This window comes from Gadus chalcogrammus, chromosome 14 (genome assembly GCF_026213295.1).
Source record: "Gadus chalcogrammus isolate NIFS_2021 chromosome 14, NIFS_Gcha_1.0, whole genome shotgun sequence".
NCBI classification, from domain to species: domain Eukaryota; kingdom Metazoa; phylum Chordata; class Actinopteri; order Gadiformes; family Gadidae; genus Gadus; species Gadus chalcogrammus.
In genome coordinates this window covers 1,423,807-1,445,347 of record NC_079425.1, presented here as the reverse complement: position 1 = coordinate 1,445,347, position 21,541 = coordinate 1,423,807, and the positions used below count along the sequence as shown (strand labels likewise).

Here is a 21,541-nt window from a genome sequence, read left to right as displayed (position 1 = left end):
TAGAGCTGGTTAGTTTAGGTTAGCGGTGGTTAGTTTAGGTTAGCGGTGGTTAGTTTAGGTTAGCGGTGGTTAGTTTAGGTTAGGGGTGGTTAGTTTAGGATAGAGGTGGTTAGTTTAGGTTAGCGGTGGTTGGTTTAGGTTAGAGCTGGTTAGTTTAGGTTAGAGGTGGTTAGTTTAGGTTAGAGCTGGTTAGTTTAGGTTAGAGACGGTGAGTTTAGGTTAGAGATGGTTAGTTTAGGTTAGAGGTGGTTAGTTTAGGTTAGCGGTGGTTAGTTTAGGTTAGAGCTGGTTAGTTTAGGTTAGAGGTGGTTAGTTTAGGTTAGCGGTGGTTAGTTTAGGTTAGAGCTGGTTAGTTTAGGTTAGCGGTGGTTAGTTTAGGTTAGAGGAGGTTAATTGGGTTAGAGGTGGTTTGGTTAGAGCTGGTTAGTTTAGGTTAGCATGGTTAGTTTAGGTGTTAGAGATGATGTTTACAGAACACCACCCGAGCATCAGGAAGCCCTCCGCCTGCAGGTGGCGCCGTCAGCCGCTAGCTGGGTGGTGTTCCTCCTGACGCTCACCGTCTGTCCGTCACGACTCTACCATGACGTCATCTGTCTGTGTTCGGCTGGGAGATGGTTTGTCTTCGGGTTCATTATCTTTGATGGAAGTGTGACGTTCTGACGAGAGGGACACGTGTAGATTCAATATTTAGAGAAAAAGTGTGGATATTAAATATTAATTCTGATTTAAAATAAATAACGATGTTATGTTCACCCCACGGAGTGCAGGTACGAACGGGTCTACATATATATATATATATATATATATATATATATATATATATATATATATATACATACATACATACAACGGGGGGCCTAAATCCAGCGATCTGATTGGTTCCTAACTGTTGTATAATGAGCGTATACATAACTGCTATGACGCCCGATCATTTTGTGAAAGTTTGCATATCACTCCGCGCCTGGAAGTAGAAACAGTTACACAGTAAAACATACGTTGGATGATGCAGAGGAGAGGGTGTAAATGTTGTTACTCCGGGAGTGAGCAAGGCGATGGAGAGACTAACGAAAGCTTAGGCACACGGCGAGTGAACTGGATAAATTGCCGGTGAACCGCTCTAGCCGAGCCTTCTCTCGGAGGGATGCTTAAGTGTGTTGCATAGCGACCGTCGATGCATAGCGGCAGCCAGGAGGGACTACTTTTTTGTATTCTTTAATAAAACGGCTACTTTGACTTTCTTGGTTGCTTTTTAAATGTAGTGTCTATGACTTTCGTTTCGCCATAACAGTAACCGTTGTATAAAAGCAATAGATCACTTCAGTCAGTGGCATGTGCTCATTATACCACTGTGAAGGGGGTCGCCGGCCCTCCGCTTAAATATATATATATATATATATATATATATATATATATATATATATATATATATATATATATATATATATTAATAGCGTAATAATAGCATAATAATTCATGCATCATTATGTTCTATCTATCCATCTATACATCCATCCATCTATATATATATATATATATATGCTAAAGTAATAACTTCTATGTGACTTTGCTTATGAGACGCAGACGGTGGCGCGGCCCGTGGTGACGTCACCTGTGGTTACAGGGGTCGCCCACCAGGGGGCAACACGACACGTTATGGTGGATGCTTGTTTATTATTGATAACGTTTAGCATTATAATAAAATAATATTGGATCATGAGATTCAGATTTTTGATGTATATTATTTTCTGTGTGGTCCATTGAGGGCCAGTTAGTAGCACCATGAATCGGTGAGGAGAGAAACGAGTCGGTCGCTATGGAGACGATGACTTCCTCAGCCGATGAAGACGATGGTTGTGAGTCCGGTGTGAAGACGGTTTCCTGTTTTACGCGTCAGGACGGCTTCGTCTGGAGGAATTATGAACGACATGAATCCTAGAACAGGCCGACACATGTTTATTGTAAGAAATAACTTTTAGTTTGTGAACAGGAATGGAATCACATAATAATCACAAATCATAATAATTAATAACTTAATAACAATAATAATAATTCATTCATCATTATGTTCTATATCATTGATTTCATATCTGAACCCTGGAATCAACCCTAACACCTTTCTATTCACTGCGTGACTATGTATAAACAGATATGGCCCAAACAGTGAGGTAATGCACGGATAGGAATGAACAGCATTGAGGAAAACCAAAAGTAATAGAATTACATAACCAACCGTTTGATAGATGATTATTATTTTCACATGTGAATCCTAGTTTTGTGTCAGCCGACTGAGTTGTGTTAACCATATCATTGGTTTCTCTGTGTGTTTCTATTACAGTCCGTCGTTCAACATTTAACATATAGAATCTATTTATACCAGTTAACAAGAAAACACCCACACCCCTCACTGTTAATGATCCACAGGCTGCACTGAGACCTTCCCTGACCATCCTCTACCGCCTATGATACTATAGTCATATATATTCATATATAAACACAATACTATGAATATATATTATATCTATACATATATGTTTCTACACACCAGAGACTCTATTGGGCAAACAGAACTGAAAACACACACACACACACACACACACACACACACACACACACACAGGTCAATCTAGAGCTGAGTGCGTGAGGGGGCACCACACACTCTAACATCTTTGGTCCGGGCTTCACCTGCTAATCCAACATAAAAAAAAGGGAAGATGTTGTCAGTGAAAGTGTCTTGATGGGTGTAGATGAGAGTCATGTCTTCAGGGTCGTAGAAGGACACCTCCCCTCCATCATGGTCCAGCTGGACTCTGATCCTCTCTGGAGTCCTCTTCAATGTCAGGGTTTGACCAGTACCCTGAGTGTACTTTCCACTGTGGTGGAGTAAACACCAGATTCCATCATCTGGTGAATCATAACGCTCTCCTTTCCTCTCCACTGACTCTTTAGCAACACCTATTGCCCAGTGAGGAAGGTCTCCCACCTCCACCTCCCAGCAGTGTTCCCCTGAGCTGAAGCCCTCAGAGCCCAGAAACTCAGGGTACCTAGTGAACCTCTCTGGGTTGTTGGGAACCTTCTGGATTACATCGCTACGTCTCACGCTGGTCAGATCATCAGACAGAGGGAGCCCGCCTCTTACAGTGTTTGGGTCCAGAATAACGGGGCTGAAGGTGGTCCTCTGCCCCATCTTCTCCCAGACTCTGTGGGCCAGGTTTCCCAGGTGTTTGGCCTCGTCCAGCAGCGCTCCAGGAAGCAGCTGGGGATCAGAACCGGAGAGCAGGGCTCTGGCGCTGGTCCGGGAGCGCGTGGAAGCGCTGAGGAACGACAGGCCGTCCTTCTGCAGGTCTGCTTCTACAGCCGAGAGACCCTCTGAGAGAGACCGGATCTGCTCCTGAAGGGTCTTCCTCTCCAGGAGGATCCTCTTCCTCTTCTGCGCCTCTTCCTCTCCCAGGGCCTTCACTCTGGCCTCCTCTTCCTCTCTCAGGAACCGGTGAAGCTGTTCAAACTCTGCTCTGATCCGCCTCTCGGTCTTTACCCGCTGTTTCTTGAGGTGAGTAACCATGGCCTCATACGTCTCCTCCAGCTCCTGGTGTCTCTTCCTCCTGGCCTGTAGAGCCCTGAGGTCAGGTCTCAGCTGCTGCTTCAGCTCCTGGACTTGTTCTTCTAGAGGAACCACCATGTGACCCTGGTGGTGAGGGAACTCACACACAGGACACACAGCTCTCTGCTCGTCCTTACAGAACCACTTGATATCCTTTAAGTGCTCAGTGCAGACCACCTGGGCCTCTTCAGAGGGGGCAGACCTCTGGGAGGGTTTAGTGCAGACCACCTGGGCCTCATCAGAGGGGTCAGACCTCTGGGAGGGTTTAGTGCAGACCACCTGGGCCTCTTCTGAGGGGGCAGACCTCTGGGAGGGTTCAGTGCAGACCACCTGGGCCTCATCAGAGGGGTCAGACCTCTTGGAGGGCTCAGTGCAGACCACCTTGGCCTCTTCAGAGGGGTCAGACCTCTGTCTTCCAGCGCAGGAGTCAGCGAGCTCCTTCATGGAAAAGTTAAGGACTATATCCTTTGAGTTTTTTCTCTTACAGACGGGACAGTTCTAGTTCTTAGCTTGGGCCCAGAAGTCCTGGAGACAGCTGGAACAGAAGCTGTGGGGACAGCCCAGAGACACCGGGTCCTTGAAGATCTCAGTGCACACGCTGCAAGTCAGTAAACTCTTGAGCCGAGTTATTTTCTCTGCCATTTTAGTGGAGGTCTAAAGTCTCTATCCAAAGCAACCCTGCTGCTGTGAATGAATCGTGCAACACGGACCGGACAGGAAGACTCTTCGGAAGACTCTTCCTTAGTTCTGAACTCTTTGTTAATAAACTCCAGAGGTAGTCTGTTCTTACAGATTCAGGAGGTCTAGAAATGATAAACATTCATTAACATAACCCGACAACAATAACTCATCAAACAATAAAGATGGGTTTGTATTAAATACATTGTATCCTCATTAACGCTAGAACAGACTTCATTGGCCTTTGCTTTACAACCATCTCTAATGAATCTAACTATCCATCATCTGCAACTTGATTGAACTTTTAATATACCCAAGAATACTAAAGTAATCTTGTAAAATGCGTTCTGTGTTCATATATCCCCGAATATTATTATTTTTTTTATATTAAAGTTAGTATGTAATGTGTATACACAGTCATCTTCTCTAACTTTATCTAAACTGAATTCACATTAGCTTGCCCGGAATATGAGGCTATCAATAATACCAGTGACATGTCTTTACTCACTTTGGTTCATGTGTGGATCATCGTCCTCCGACGGAGTGGAGGTCAAGTGACTGAAACAGTTCTCCTTACTGCAAAAGATCCCTCTCGTCACCTCAAGTCATTCCTCTTTAACCTAAGGTTTCTCATCCTGAAGGAGACTAACTCCACGTATCGTTTGAATGACTGTTGAACTCTGATCAAAGGTTCATAATTAAAAGATATGAATAGTGTTTTATTACGGGTATATCATTAACAGATCTGAACAGTGTGTGGACCTGAAAGAGTTCTGAACGACTTGTTGTGCCCGCGACACTCAAGTTAGGAGGACGCTGTGAGACACTAGTAGTCATTTCAGAGTTAGAACGGAAAATAAGAAATAATGTTGACTTCAGGCATACTAAATACTTCGAAGGGATCCCAATCATTATAACATCCATTAAAAATCCACCCTGGATTCAACAGCAGTCCTTTACCGTTTTTAATTGGTCAGCTCTACACGTTTTCTTTATAGCCCAGACTACATCAATTGATATTAAAACATTATATTTTCAAACAGAATTCAAAAATCAAACCCATAACACTAAACTTGATGTGAATGAATGTCTTGAGGTTGGAGGATAGGCCAGAGAGCTGTTCATTAAGAGTCCTTTATGATCTTTTATTGTCTTACTGTTCTCTGAAGCACAAAGTTCACGTCATTCCACTGGTCATGTGATGTGTCTCTCTCCCGTCCTATCGTCTGGTTAGGGAGAGGGAGTCTGAAGTCCAGCAGCAAACGGCTGCTGGACTTCAGACTTCGTTTGTCTGCTGCAGCCAGGCCGAATGTCAATGTGACCAGGAGGCCTGTTGAGGTAATCATGTACCTAGCTGTGCCTGATGCCTAAGAACAGCCATACAGCCAAACACTATCCTTGTTTTGTAGTTGTACTTCATCAGCTCCGTTCCCCCTCTCTCCCAGCGTTCCTCCAGCCCTGCCGCTGTCCCGTCTGGGAGAAGCCCTCCGTCAGCTACCCCACCTCGAGTGACGCCCCCTTCCAGTCCCAGCTTCTAGGCCTGTCCCCCCTTTCTCTCTGCCTCCATCCAGCCCTGTCATGTCGGCTGTGAGGACCAGCTCTTCCCCTCTGGTCAGTGCAACTGTAATAACCTCTATACAGGTCTTACATTCTGTAGCGTGTAGCGGATAGAGGATTTATCATCTTTTTTCTTTATGTAGGTTGTATCAGATAGGAGTCCTGGTCCTCCTGGTCTCCTCCTGGTCTCCTCCTGGTCTCCTCCTGGTCTCCTGGTTTCCTCCGGGTCTCCTCCTGGTCTCGTCCTGGTCTCCTGGTCTCCTCCTGGTCTCCTCCTGGTCTCCTCCTGGTCTCCTCCTGGTCTCTCCTCCTGGTCTCCTCCTGGTCTCCTCCTGGTCTCTCCTCCTGGTCTCCTGGTCTCCTGGTCTCCTCCTGGTCTCCTTCTGGTCTCTTGGTCTCCTCCTGGAGGAGGGGCAGTTCAGATCATGAAAGCAAACATCTTTTTTTATGCAGCTCAAATCATCCTGCCAGTAATCCAGCATATAGCGATATTTGATCACACTAAACCTTAGAATATCAATATTGGATAGAAAATACTTCTAACATTTTGCCAATAGAAAACTCTTTGGGTTAGGGTGGGGGTACGCTATGGGAGAGGACCCTCGGCAACAGCTCTGGTGGCTCCTGACGGTGTACGGGAGGGACTTGATGAGCCGTATGGGCCATCAAGGCCTCACCTCCACCTTTGGCTCCATTTTAAACATGGATTCCACAAAGAAGGTCAAAAGGACATCAACAACAATGCATGAAATATCCCAGCTTTGTTATAGTCACAAATGTGTCAATGTTTATTTGATGTGCATTTTTGCGTGTGTAAATCCCTATTTTATGTGTTTATTCCTAGATGTACTTTCGTGTATATATTTAGCTTCTGTTTTCTTTTTATTCTAAGTTCTATTATTGTTTTGAAAGCCCTCCGCTGTGTGGAGCCGCCAAGGGGACAGTGCTCTGGGTGTCCTCCGTCAGCAATGAGAAGGGGCGGGTCCTGACCAGCGCCCTGACAGCCCAGGAGGGACCTGGACTGGACCGGATGGTGTCAGGCCTCATCAGGCGCTACAGCGTGGCGGGCTGGACCGGATGGTGTCAGGCCTCATCAGGCGCTACAGCGAGGCGGTCGTGGACCGGATGGTGTCAGGCCTCATCAGGCGCTACAGCGAGGGGGGCGTGGCTCCCCCTATACTCCTCTATGTGGACTGTGGCTGCTGCGAGGAGGCGGGAGGGGAGAGCGAGCTGAAGGCCAGGTTCGGCGGCTGGCCAGACCTCGTCATCCGGCTGGACGCCTGGCACTTCCTTCGGCGGCTTGCGGCCGGATGCACGACGGACGCCCACGCCCTGTACCCCATCTTCATGGCCACGCTCTCCTTCTGCCTGTTCGAGTGGGACCCTGAAGATGTGGCCCTTCTGCGCCACGCCAAGAGGGAGGAGCTCCGGAGGGAGGGTGTGCCCGGCATCTCCGAGGCTCTGGTGGACGGCCGATTGACCGAGGCCCAGTTGGCGCAGTACTGCAGGCGGAGGACCCGCGCAGAGGAGGCCCCCGTCCGCCAGGTGGAGGCCCTGCTGCTGGAGCTGATGGGGGACAGAGGCTGGGACCTGCTGGGTGTTCCCCTCCTGGACCGGGGGAGGATGGAGCACATCTGGCGGGCTCAGAAGAGGCACGTCCTGCATCCAGGACCTGCCAGGTGTGCCTCTGTACACAAAGACCGGCACCACCTCCACCAAGGAGGGTGTCGTCCTCACCAAGTACAGGTGTGCGCGAGGTTCAACGTCCCTGGAGTCCTTCCACTGCCACCGGAACCGCTTTATTCCAGCCAGGTGAGTTTTGATGGCATTACCAGCGTCTAACACCCTGATGACCATTTACTTTTATTGTTAATAGATGTTCTACAATACAATATTCTCTACTTTCTGGGACCCGGGCCAATGACCTGACCCTCCAGCTCTACCTTCTGGACGGGCTGAACCGGTGGAACCAGGACCGGGCTGCTGCTGCTGTGGCTGAGGAGAGGTCTGCTCTCCTCAGCTACTCGGGGGACCTGGTACACTGTGTCAACACATGTGGCACCAATGTGTTTGGACAGATGTTGGTCCCCTCCTTCCGCTTCCCCACCGAGTAAACTGGTAAGTTGCACTCAATACTGGATACTCCAAACTGGGACATGAAATGATGACCAGGCATGTATACGTTTGAAATAAAATGTTTTTAATTCTGCAAAACAGATTAGATTCACATATTTGCATATTCGGTCGTCCAATCTGTCATCATAAATATAATCATAACAAGAAGGTGCTATAATTAAATAATGAATGGGGGCTGCACACTTTCCATCTATATTAAGACCAACATTAATATGGGTTCCACACATTATTCCGCTAATCCCAATATTGGCTCTGCACCATCCACCATCCAGGGGAAGGGGTACCGCTCAAGGTGGAGTCTGATCCTGCGAGACTACCGCAGGCCCAGGCAGCTCATCCTGACCAACGGGGCCGTGATGTCCCCCACCAGCCTGCAGCTGGTTGAGGTGAACCAGACCACCTTCACCCAGTGGCCCAACAGCAGGGTGTCTCCGTGCTGGGCCAGGGTGTGGACCTGCCTGCCCCCCCCCTGTGGCCACCGGGGTCTTAACTCACACACACTGACACACCGACAGCACCACATGACGGTTGGTCGAGGTCGGACTTGAACCAGCGACCCCGTGGTCATGAGGCGCCGTCAGCCGCTAGCTGGGCGGTGCTCCTTCTGACGCTCACCGTCTGTCCGTCACGACTCTACCATGACGTCATCTGTCTGTGTTCGGCTGGGAGAAGGTTTGTCTTCGGGTTCATTATCTTTGATGGAAGTGTGACGTTCTGATGAGAGGGAAACGTGTAGATTCAACATTTAGAGAAAAAGGTGTGGATATAAAATATTAATTCTGATTTAAAATAACTAACGATGTCTAACAAGGCTTTGTCCAACTCACACAGCGCAGGTTTGAACGGGTCTACATATTGAACAAAATTCTATATCTATACATGTATATCATCTACATGTATATATATACATGTGTGTGTATATATATATATATGAATATATATATATATGTATGTATGTATGTATGTATGTATGTGTATATATATATATATGTATGTGTATATATATATATATATATATATATATATATATATATATATATATATATATATATATATATATATATGTATGTATGTATGTATGTATGTGTGTGTGTGTGTGTGTGTGTATATATATATATATATATATATATATATATATACATGTGTAGGCTAGATATATATATATTAGTATTTGGTTCGATATGTATAACCTCTAACACCTAAACTAATCATCTCTAGTACCTAAACTAACCATCTCTAGACTCTTGTACCTAGCGTCAATATATATGCATAATATATATTAGGCTAAAGTAATAACTTTTATGTGACTTTGCGGATGGTTGTGAAGTGTGTGAAGAAGGTTTCCTGTTGTACGCGTCAGGACGGCTTCTGGAGGAGTTATGAACGACATGAATCATAGAACAGGCCGACACATGTTTATTGTAACAAATAACTTTTAGTTGGTTAACGGGAATGGAATCACAGTGATCTGAATAATCACTATTCATAATAACTAATAACATAATAATTAATTCATCATTATGTTCTGATTGATTTCCTGTAACTAAACCCTAAACCCTGGAATCAAACCCTAACACCTTTCTATACCCTGCGTGAATATGTATAAACCGATACGTCCCAAACAGTGAGGGTAGACTAATACACAGACAGGAATGAACAGCATTGACTAAAACCAAAAGTAATAGAATTACACAACCAACCGTTTGATAGATGATTATTATTTTCCCATGTGATTCTTGTGTAGGTGTTAACATAACAATATTGTGCTAACAATATCATTGATTTTTCTACATGTGTGGTTCTATTACAGACCCTTGTTATCAACATTAAACGTACAATTCCATTTATACCAGTTAACAAGAAAACACACACACCCCTCACTGTTAATGATCCACAGGCTGCACTGAGGCCTTCACTGACCATCCTCTACCGTCTATGATACTATACTCATACACAACTAGATAAATTGATCCACATATATATATGATACGATCCATATATATATATATATATATATATATGTAACTGCAGGCAGTGTTTTCTTGTTCTGTGGACTATATGATTCATTCCATACATTGACCACAAGGTGGACTCGTATTATTTAGTTGTAATATACCTGTTGATTTGTTTCTTTGTTCTACTATTTGATTATTACCCGATTATATATATATATACACACCATGTTTCTACATACTAGAGACTCTAGCAGGCAAACAGAACTGACAAGGTTACATTAATTTACATGGCTTAGTGCGTGAGGGGTCACCACACACTCTAACATCTTTGGTCCGGGCTTCACCTGCTGGTCCAAGAGCAAACCAAGGGAAGATGTTTTCAGTGAAAGTGTCTTGATAGGTGTAGATGAGAGTCATGTCTTCAGGGTCGTAGAAGGACACCTCCCCTCCATCATAGTCCAGCTGGACTCTGATCCACTCTGGAGTCCTCTTCAATGTCAGGGTTTGACCAGCACCCAGAGTGTACTTTCCACTGCGGTGGACTAAACACCAGATTCCATCATCTGGTGAAACAGTACACTCTCCTTTCCTCTCCACTGACTCTTTAGCAACACCTATAAACCAGTGAGGATGGTCTCCCACCTCCACCTCCCAGCAGGTTTCCCCTGAGCTGAAGCCCTCAGAACCCAGAACCTCAGCGTACTGACTGAACCTCTCTGGGTTGTTAGGAACCTTCTGGGTTACATCGCTAACTCTCACGCTGGTCAGATCATCAGACAGAGAGAGGCTGCATCCTGCAGTGTTTGGGTCCAGAGTAACGGGGCTGAAGGTGGTCCTCTGCCCCATCTTCTCCCAGACTCTGTGGGCCAGGTTTCCCAGGTGTTTGGCCTCGTCCAGCAGCGCTCCAGGAAGCAGCTGGGGATCAGAACCGGAGAGCAGGGCTCTGGCGCTGGTCCGGGAGCGCGTGGAAGCGCTGAGGAACGACAGGCCGTCCTTCTGCAGGTCTGCTTCTACAGCCGAGAGACTCTCTGAGAGAGACCGGATCTGCTCCTGAAGGGTGTTCCTCTTCAGGAGGATCCTCTTCCTCTTCTGCTCCTCTCTCAGGGCCTTCACTCTGGCCTCCTCTTCCTCTCTCAGGAACCGGTGAAGCTGTTCAAACTCTGCTCTGATCCGCCTCTCGGTCTTCACCCGCTGTTCCTTGAGGTGAGGAACCATGGCCTCATACGTCTCCTCCAGCTCCTGGTGTCTCCTCCTCCTGGCCTGTAGAGCCGTGAGGTCAGGTCTCAGCTGCTGCTTCAGCTCCTGGACTTGTTCTTCTAGAGGAACCACCGTGTGACCCTGGTGGTGAGGGAACTCACACACATGACACACAGCTCTCTGCTCGTCCTTACAGAACCACTTGATATCCTTTAAGTGCTCAGTGCAGACCACCTGGGCCTCATCAGAGGGGGCAGACCTCTGTCTTCCAGCGTAGGAGTCAGCGAGCTCCTTGAGGGAAAAGTTAACAACTATATCCTTTGAGTCTTTCCTCTTACAGACGGGACAGTTTTTGTTCTCAGCTTGGGCCCAGAAGTCCTGGAGACAGCTGGAACAGAAGCTGTGGTGACAGCTCAAAGACACCGGGTCCTTGAGGATCTCAGTGCACACGCTGCAGGTCAGGAAATGTTTGAGAGGAGGAGGGTTTTCTTCAGCCATTTTAGCAGAGGTCTAGACAGGAAGTCTTTCCGGATGCATTCTTTAGTTCTGAAATCTTTGTTAATAAACTCCAGAGGTGGTCTGTACCCTACGGATTCAGGAGGTCTAGAAAAAATAAACATTCATCAGCATAACCCGACAACCATAACTTGTCAAGCTATAAAGATTGGTGTGTATAGTACGTTGTTTCCTCATTAATGCTAGAACAGGCTGCATTGGCCTTTGCCTTACAATCATCTCTAATGAACACAGTCTACCATCGGCAACTTAATATTAAATAGGAAACATCTGAGCCAAATGTCATTTTCTGTGTTAATATATCCCAGAATACTAAAGTTATCTTGTAACATGGGTTCTGTGTTAATATAACGCAGAATACTAAAGTTATCTTGTAACATGGGTTCTGTGTTAATATATCCCAGAATACTAAAGTTAGTATGTATTGTTTACATAAGGTCATCTTCTCTAACTTTATCTAAACTGAATACACATTAGCTTGCCTGGAATATGAGGCTATCAATAATTCCAACGACATGTCTTTACTCACTTTGGTTCATGTGGGGATCTTCGTCCTCCGACGGAGTGGAGGTCCAGTGACTGAAACAGTTCTCCTTACTGCAAAAGATCCCTCTGGTCCTTTGAACACTCACCTCAAGTCATTCCTCTTCAACCTAGTACCTAATACGATCAGTTGTACTCTGATCATACGTTCATAAGTAAAGGACTTGAATAGTGTCTGATTACAGACAGAGCCCACATTCTCTGTTACAGGTTTGTCAGGTTTTATCAGCGATGTTGGGTGCCGTCTCTTCTGTCGGTATTTGAAGCGTGATCCAAAAGAAACAGAGCCCGCTCGCCCCTCCCTTCCGTGTTTGGTGCATCCATTAAAAACTATCATGAACGCAGCGCAAAACCCCACAACACCCATCCCTTGTCAGTGATTGGTTTGAATACTATTAATACTAATATTAATACTACTACTACGCTCGCATGGACATTCATTCTGCACTCGTGGGCGAGTGCAGAATGAATGGGAATCGACGGGTTTTCACCCTCAAAATCCTCAGGGTTTAATTTTTTGTCAAGTAATTTGAAAGTTGCATTCAAAAGGGGGGGCTAAGATAATACACAGAATATTGCATTTCATGACGTTACTGCCAGAGGTCCAGCTTTATTATATTAATAAATATAATATACAATATATATTATATGTATATATACTAGTGCTGTCAGTTAAACGCGTTATTAACGGCGTTAACACAAACCAATTTTAACAGCGTTAATTTTTTATCGCACGATTAACGCAATTTATTTTGCTCAAAACAAAGAAGCAGTAGCCTGACTGCTATGTTCAAGGCAGTATGTTTGTATGTTCATCGTTTAATTGCACTATAGGCTTTTTTTTTGTATCGTCCTGTTTTGATCAGTATATGCCAATGTTGTTATCAATAAAAAAAAGTCTGTCCCTTACCAATGAAGAGATTTATTTTCTTTGTATTTGTACCACGTTGGTCATTTTAATGTGGATTTTAAATGCTCTTGCACAATTGATTGCAGTGCTACTTTATTCTGGTCACCAATTTATGTATTGCACGGTCTTGCTGTGCATGCAATACAATATGTAAAGTTGTGTTGCTTATTTTCGAGGTGGTTTGCTAAAGAGGCTGTTGAGCTTCATTCTCTGGTCACTAGGGCTGTAACGATACACAAATTCACGATTCGGTTTGTATCACGATTTTTGACCCACGGTTCGATACATCCCACGATTCTTTTAAATTTAAAAAGCATTTTATTTAAACAACACTTACATACCAATTATCTTAATTTAACATTTAATAACAAATAATTTGGAACACTGAACAGATTTGAACCGAAAGAATACTATTAAAGTATAGCTAAATTAATAAAGAAATAACCAAAGATTGCAGTTGGAGGTTGCTTTTTGCTGGTAGGCATAATAGGGCCCCTTTAACTGTTTGGTTGGTTTATTCAAATATCCTTATTAGCGCTTCTTATTAGGCTATGTAGCTTAAATAATGACATAATCAGGCCATATAGAATGCAACATGTTTAATAGCCTAACTTTCAATAGATGAGGAAAAACATGAACGTCGCAATAACGAGGCATAGTGTTACGAGTAGCATATGTGTGTGCGGGAGAATGGCAGTGTGCATATGCGTATGCGTGTGTGACGTCAGCGAGTGAGTGGACGAGCGAGGAGAGCGAGCGGTAGCACGTGTGTCTAGTGAAGAAGTGAACGAGTCCGGTAGAATAAAGTACCCATCCTGTCAATAATCGGTGGCCGCTTCATTCCGACCTATAAGCAGACAAACTGCCAGTCAAATCACACAAAACAATAGAGACAGGATCACACAGGCAATTTTTTTCGCGCTTGGCCCACTCTGGATAAATGTCGTTCATATCGCATATGAGGACTTCAACGGCTGTGGAGAAATGCAATCCTCCGTAGCCACGGAGAGCTGTGATCACAGAGAGGGCATCTCGTCACATATTTACGGCATCGATAGGAGGGGGCGCTGTCAGCAGACTATTATTTAGACAAATTATTAGCACATTTCAATCGGACAATTTGACCGAAGAGTTAGAAAGGGCATATCGCGCTTCTGCCTTCTCACACCGCGAGACAGGTTCGTGGCTTTGAGTATCGCGATTTTCGGTTTGATACGCGTATCGTTACAGCCCTACTGGTCACCCTATGAGTTCTCTGACCCAAAGTAATGAGTTCCTTTAATGAGTTTCTTTGTGTATTAAAGGATCCTCATGAGCTGAGAACACGGGTCAACTAGGATCGCTAGCTAGGGGTCCCCTTTAAAGTTGTTCATCATGACGAATGGTGCATGTATAATGAGAATGCAAATGTGTCGTGTGAGGATGTGGGAGGTCAAAGGGGGGTCTGTGTATAGCCGGACATTGTATTGTTTTGGTATTTTGGGGTCAACCAGCGAAGCTGCCATACAAACAATGTCATTCAACGTTTTCCTATTATTATTTGGGGTCAAGCAGCGAAGCTGTGAGACAACCATTGTTATTCTACGTTTTCCTACTATTATTATCTCTCCAAGGGAGTCTATGGCAGCCCATAGAACACCATTGACAAAAAAGTTGTGAAATGTGGCACACTGATTCAGGACAGTCCCATGATCCCTCACAGCAAATTTGAGGTTGCTAGCTCATGAGCTCTAGCGCCACCAACAGGTTAAAGTTGGACATACATTCATGTTTATAACTTTTTACCCATTCATCCAATATTCAGAAACAAGGTGTCATTAGAATCCTTCGACCGAGTTTAACGCACCCTATGTCGTTGTTTTGCGACATGATGGATTTTAAGCCATCTTGGTGTATGTCAAAAACCTTACAAATCCACAGGCCTCCAATCTTCATGAAACTTGCCCGATATGATCTTCAGACCAAGCTGAACAAATGCGTCAAACAGTTTTTTCAAATTCTTGGCCGTGACAGCCAATCAAACTCGACGTAAAAACAGGCCGAACAGGAAGTAAGCTTATTTTTCAGCAACTCTTTCACATATCATAGCCAAACTTGCCAAACAGGAAGTAAGCCCATTTCTCATCAACTCTTTAAGTATACTTACTGAAACAGTCAAAGTAAAGCTTACACACTGCATGATCATCAAGCCTGACATACCTAATATAGATTCTCAAAATGAAGAGGTCTAAACCCTCCGGTGTGCAGGGACGAAAACGCAGAAAAGAAGGAAGAAAAGAAAGCCCAGTAGAGGTAAGTGACCTCAGCCATTATAGTGTTAAACTAAATAGTATTGTGCATCACCTAATATTGCTGCCACGCAGGCAGTTACCCTACTTTGCTAGCTTGCTACATATTACTAGCTAACATAACTTCACTGATCACCTGCTACATCAGGGATGGGCAACTGGCGGCCCGCATCCTCACTCAGTCAGGCCCGCACATAATAAAAAAAAAATAAAAAAAAATCTTTATATATATATATTTTTTTATAATTGATCGAGTTACAGAAAACTCGGTCAAGAAAGATGAGAAGAATTCATAGAATTCAAAGGCAAACCCATGCGTCTAGTTTGCTTAGAAAGGATATCAGTCATTAAAGATATCCACATAAGTCGCCACTACAACTACTACAACTGCAATGAATATCATGCTTGTTGGGTTTGAGTTCATTGAGTTGTTGCACTTAATGTTGGGCCACTGTTTTTCAGCTTTGTGACATTATTGAATGATGATATATGTGAGCCCTTTGCACTGATAACAATACTAACCATTCATGTGGCTGTTTGAGCATGCAAAACATGAAATGAATTGTTGGTTAAATTAACATACCGTTATGATTCTGGAAGATTTTTTAGGTAGTGGCCATCCCCAAAATGCACCAGAATGCAGGAAATCATATCTACCAAATTCGAAATTGTGTAGCTTCTCTCAGCTCATGTTTAGTTGAAGTGTGCAGTCATGTGGCCCTCTGATGGTTATGATGAAAAATGTGGCCCTCTTTATCATGAAAGTTGCCCATCCCTGACCTACATGAATGTAAATGTAAAATGACCAGTGGTTTTTTAATTGGCCAGATGCACTCAGGCAATATTTGCAGAGCCCAGCACCTACAGGAGAATGGACACCTGATCCTTCATGTTCAGCTCTCTCTGAACTTTGTAAGTACAACTAGTACTATTGTTGCTGTTTTTGCCATTAGGAAGCAGACGAGTCAAATTCTAATGCTGCGTCAATTTGATTAATAGAAATGCCAGATACAACTGTTCAACTATAATTTGAGATAGGCAAAGGACTTCTCTCTTTTAATTTTGTAGTGGTATGTACAGTATCCATAATAGCACTTTTGTTTGTAGTTTGAGTGTATAGTTAATCCAGTTTATGGGTCATAACTGGCACACAATAAAGTGTCCTTACATTTGGTAAATATCCTTGAACATTCTTCGTAGCATTTCTGTATTCCAATTTATTAGACTTGATCCTTTTTGCTTATGTGTTCATAGTTAATTGCATGAAAAATATTCTTGAGCATCTGGAGGTTGTTTATGTATGTTTATATGTTGAAAAATGTATCTACGTTTTTTTAAATAATTAAAAAGAAAATGTTCTGAAACTTTTCTGTTGTTTGTTGTCCATGCATCACACATTGTTTAATGCAACGTAGTATAGTAGGGCTATGAATGGGTGAAGAAACTGCTAAGCAACGTTAAGGTAACAGTTAATATGTGTCTTCAGTGATGTTTAGTATAGTAATGTAAATTGACAGGGCAATGCTCTGCTCGCGATGGAAACGGTGGACGCAAAACTCAATCTCGCCTAGGGCTACCAAAGGGCTAGAACCAGCCCTGGGGGAGAGAGCGGGAGAGAGGCGATGACGGACAGAGGCAGCAAGCTTCGTTTAGCTTCGTCATGTACCGTATCGTCATCATCGCGGTTGCCAGTTTGGGATCAGTCAAACCAGAGCCTGTGCTGAATCAAACATAATGTTCCTTGCTTGTTGCCCTCTCAGCCACACCGAGCATTACATTAACAACATGTGTAGGGTTGCCAGGCCAGTCAGAATCAGGTAATTTTAGGTTATCATGATCGGACCTTTATACACGGTCAAAATTCTTAATTCCACCCTTGTTTTCTTGTACTAATATGAGCTATATGTTTATAATGTTCCTTTGTTGTTAAGGAAATTGCTTTGTGTATAAAAAAGGGAGGGCCGGCTCTGAGTGCTACCGCAAATAAAAGACTGGCCCGAACTGCCCCCCCCCAGAAATAATGTCCTGGCTACGCCCCTGGGTGGAAGTGGCAATTCCTCTACGTTGCCGATGACGAAATGACGCAAAGTCTACGCACAATGCGGATGTAAACACGGCTAGACTCACGTGGGGGACCTGTATACCTCCGACCCTCCCAGTGAATGATGTCAGTGAAGGTGGAGCGGTTCTCCAGCCCCGGGAAGGGGAACGGGATGCGGGCGGTGAGCGGGGTCCCAGCGGGGGGGCGCGTCTGGTCCGCCGCGCCGCTCGCCGCCTGCGTCTCCAACACCCTGACCGGAGAGGTTTGCAGCGGCTGCTTCACACGGTGAGACCTGAGGACTGCTGAGCTGGTCCTGGCGCATGCATGTGAATCACGCTGTAGGAAAGGGTCTGTGGGGTCGGGGTCGCTAGGGTCTGCGGGGTCTGTGGGATCTGTAGGGTCTGGTCTGTGGGGTCTGTAGGTAGTAGGTACGGTCTGTAGGGTCTATATAAGGTCTGTGAGTGTTTGGTCTGTAGGGTCTGCTGTGTCTGTAGGGTCGGAGTGTCAGTAGGGCTGGTGAATCTGTCAGTCGCTGGTACACATAAACTAGTCCCAGCGGGAGACGAAATTAATTTGCTCTTGTGTTTTTGAAATCCTCGTTATTTCAGCGTTATCCTCCATTTGTACTGCTGTACTGGTGACTGAAAAATATCGCCTCATCGTTGTCAATTTGATAAAAAAAAAGTTGTTTCTCTTCTCTTCACATTGCTGTCCTTGTAGGACAAACACAGACTCATAACTTTAATTGTGGGTGTACCCTACTACTTTTATGTCACAGCGCACATGGTCCATGTTCGATGTATCATAAACAGAGCTGACCCATAATCAGTCTTATTGTTTGACATCGATAATGACGCCTCTGTGAAAGGGATGTGTTTCCCCTATCGGCCACCAGATGGCAGCAGAGTACTTTCAATATTACGTTGTGATTCTCAAGGCAAGCTGAAGGTCTCACTAACTACCCAGGCGTCGCTTCATATGGAAGCATATATGTAGCAAAATTCAAATGGCAATGCAATTGGCAATTCAATAAGTAATTACGTTATGCAATTGACAATGCATTATGCAATTTCATAATGTAATTTGTAAATACGTTATTCAAAGTGTATTTTAATATGCAAAGTGACAATGCAATCCTCAATTAAATTTGCAAAAGTTATAACAATAAAAATACAATAACATTTTGTCAAATTCTTTTGAGTTCCTTTATTCAAATTGAAAAGCTATAGCGTCCCCGTGATTGCAATCCACTTCGCCATGCTCCGTGTGTTGCGATATTCAAATGACATTTCAATCCGCAAAACGGAATCCAAAACGGAATCCAAAACGGAATCCAAAGAGGAAATCCAAAGAGGAAATCCAAAGAGGAATCCAAAGAGGAATCCAAAAAGTCAATATGCAAAGTGGCAAACGTATCAGCCAATCAGCGTCTGGGCGGGAACTACTTCACTTTCTATTGTGTCTGACTGTTTTATGTGTGGGGGGAGGGAGTTCCAGAGCCTGGGTGCTGAACAGCTGAATGACCGGGCACCCATTCGTAATGAGTCGTGATGTGGGGATACATAGTAGTCCAGCAGAGGTTGAGCGGAGGGAGCGGGAGGGAGTGTATTCTTGGAGGAGGTCCCAGAGGTAACTGGGGGCTAGGTTGTGGAGAGCTTTGTAGGTGAGGAGTGGGTGGAGACGGTGGGTCTCCCGACCCTATGTTTCGCACCCAGTGCCTGTAGCACTTTGGAAATCTTTGTGTTTACCACACTGGCGTCAAAACGTACCCGTGAGGATAAGTCGTCTATCCTATCTCCCAGAACACGCACTCTATCTACTGCATCTGTGTCTTCAACACGATTGTTCTCCACATCACCGGCCAAACTTCGGAGCGTATCAATAATCACCATTGGTGACCATGGACCTGACACATACGAACTAGAAGTGAACAAGGAAATTACGAGCAAGTGACGTAGTTCCCGCCCAGACGCTGATTGGCTGATACGTTTGCCACTTTGCATATTGACTTTTTGGATTCCTCTTTGGATTCCTCTTTGGATTCCCTCTTTGGATTCCGTTTTGGATTCCGTTTTGGATTCCGTTTTGCGGATTGAAATGTCATTTGAATATCGCAACACACGGAGCGTGGCGAAGTGGATTGCAATCACGGGGACGCTATAGCTTTTCAATTTGAATAAAGGAACTCAAAGAATTTGACAAAATGTTATTCTATTTGTATTGTTATAACTTTTGCAAATTTAATTGAGGATTGCATTGTCACTTTGCATGTTAAAATACACTTTGAATAACGTATTTACAAATAACATTATAAAATTGCATAATGAATTGTCAAATGCATAATATAATTCCAAATTGCATTGCCATTTGAATTTTGCTACATATATGCTTCCATAGCTTCACTTTGAAACAATACAGTGTAATTGATGATTCAATGCAAAGAAACTCTGTAAGCTCTTCCAAAGTCTTTATTCTGATGACGGATATTAGCGTTCAGTTGGTTTTGTCTAATCGGCCTTCTGTGTATAAGGCCCCGAAAGCTGTCTGTTGCCTCCTCCAATCAGCAGAGCCGATGTGGCCTCTACGCTTTGAGTCCACATCTCTGAGACCACTGGGCGGGAAAACGGTTGATAATATAATCTATAATTTATAACGGCACTTGACAAAGCATTTGTTTAACAGAGTGTCTCAGGAGTGGATGACTGAAACCCACAGACTGTCTTTGCTAAAAGGCTGCATTCTTGTTGTCATATACATATTTGATAACCACTGTCATACTGGAATAGGAAAGATATGGCACAGGTCCACTGATGATGAACTAGAGAGCAGCATTTAGATGAGAGTGAGTTTTACAGCATGACTGTGATGTCTGATGTCTCCTCACTCTTTGGGAGCAGATATATGTCTTCTCTTCTCATAGTGAATGTTCCCAAAGAGTTGTCTACTAATGACAGAGAGACCGGGGAGAGCGTAGGACCCTGGAGGCGACAGGAATAACAAAAGGGTCCTAATGTCATTTAGACTTTAGATTTCTCCAACAAGCACCCTCCTTACAATCTGTTTAGATTCTAGCTCATAATCACACCCGCTCAAACAACTTATCCCGGTCATTCTGTACAAATATTCCATCTTTTCTCATTCTGAGGAAGTAAAGAAGGAAAGTCGAACAGAACCTCTTGAGTTGATGCATAAGCAGTTGACCTCAGTGACAGGAAGTACCAGATATTATGACAGGAAGGACTTTTACTCTCACTTTGCCCGTCCTCCCCTCTCTGCAGGGTTCATTAAATCGGGTGACACACACACACACACACACACACACACACACACACACACACACACACACACACACACACACACACACACACTGCGTCTCCGGGCTCAGCGCAGCGTTTGTTGTTAGATATATAATATATTGATAAGGAAAATCATTAAGAGCATTCAATTTGTTAACTTTGTTCTATTCATAACATAAGAGATGATAACGGTGTGTATTTTAGTACACCAGTTAGGTGATCTGCAGTGATGGTGAACGAGTTCCATCAGACGTCACATTCAGACATGTCTGATGGAACGTCTGGTCTGGTGACACACACACACACACACACACACACACACACACACACACACACACACACACTGGACCTTAGGATATAAGCCAGGGCTGTTCCTTGACATTTATTCAATATTTCGACACACACAAAAAAAACTAAACACACACACAAAAAGACACACGCAAACACACACGCACACAAAGACCCCACACACATAGACACACACACACATAGACACACCCCCTATCTTGTTCTTTCTGTTATTGTGTGTGTGTTTGTGTTGCTCTTGTGCGCTCGGTTGTTAGTTTTCTTGTCAGGCGTAGGAAAAAACACCCGGTTGTGTTTTTGTGCGGTTGAAGGCGTCGTGGTGCGCTGCATGAATATATATTCAGAATTATTGAGCACATGTCACGGCCTCACCTCAGCCTGCATCACGCATCTGATCCGTGGGACAGCGTGGTCAGGTGTGTGTGTTCAGGTGTGTGTGTTCAGGTGTGTGTGTTCAGGTGTGTGTGTTCAGGTGTGTGTGTTCAGGTGTGTGTGTTCAGGTGTTTGTGTTCAGGTGTGT

General features: G+C 44.3%; 4 protein-coding genes across 4 annotated transcripts in view; 2 read left to right on the top strand and 2 right to left on the bottom strand.

The window, feature by feature from the left end:
• Positions 1 to 2,588: 2,588 nt before the first annotated feature.
• Positions 2,589 to 5,004, bottom strand: LOC130403127 (E3 ubiquitin-protein ligase TRIM7-like). The gene is given in 2 exon segments (XM_056607309.1): positions 2,589 to 4,401; positions 4,785 to 5,004. A coding segment is annotated over 1 exon segment (1,617 nt). The 5' UTR covers positions 4,241 to 4,401; positions 4,785 to 5,004; the 3' UTR covers positions 2,589 to 2,623.
• Positions 5,005 to 5,861: 857 nt separating this feature from the next.
• On the top strand, positions 5,862 to 8,832 carry LOC130403130 (uncharacterized). The gene is made up of 4 exons (XM_056607312.1): positions 5,862 to 5,887; positions 6,251 to 7,645; positions 7,771 to 7,951; positions 8,242 to 8,832. Exons 2-3 carry the CDS (start codon positions 6,911 to 6,913, stop codon positions 7,945 to 7,947), a joined length of 912 nt encoding a protein of 303 aa, XP_056463287.1. The 5' UTR covers positions 5,862 to 5,887; positions 6,251 to 6,910; the 3' UTR covers positions 7,948 to 7,951; positions 8,242 to 8,832.
• A 339-nt stretch (positions 8,833 to 9,171) lies between these two features.
• On the bottom strand, positions 9,172 to 12,410 carry LOC130403129 (zinc-binding protein A33-like). Its single transcript, XM_056607311.1, has 2 exons — positions 12,167 to 12,410; positions 9,172 to 11,724 (listed from the first exon to the last, which is right to left on the bottom strand). Exon 2 carries the CDS (start codon positions 11,617 to 11,619, stop codon positions 10,198 to 10,200), a length of 1,422 nt encoding a protein of 473 aa, XP_056463286.1. The 5' UTR covers positions 11,620 to 11,724; positions 12,167 to 12,410; the 3' UTR covers positions 9,172 to 10,197.
• A 3,214-nt stretch (positions 12,411 to 15,624) lies between these two features.
• The window catches only part of LOC130403578 (histone-lysine N-methyltransferase SMYD3-like), a 36,926-nt gene continuing 31,009 nt past the window's right edge, over positions 15,625 to 21,541 (top strand). The window contains exons 1-2 of the mRNA XM_056607993.1: positions 15,625 to 16,290; positions 17,394 to 17,704. Of these exons, the coding sequence (XP_056463968.1) occupies positions 17,541 to 17,704 (164 nt within the window). The 5' untranslated portion in view covers positions 15,625 to 16,290; positions 17,394 to 17,540. The remainder of the gene's footprint in view (positions 16,291 to 17,393; positions 17,705 to 21,541) is intronic.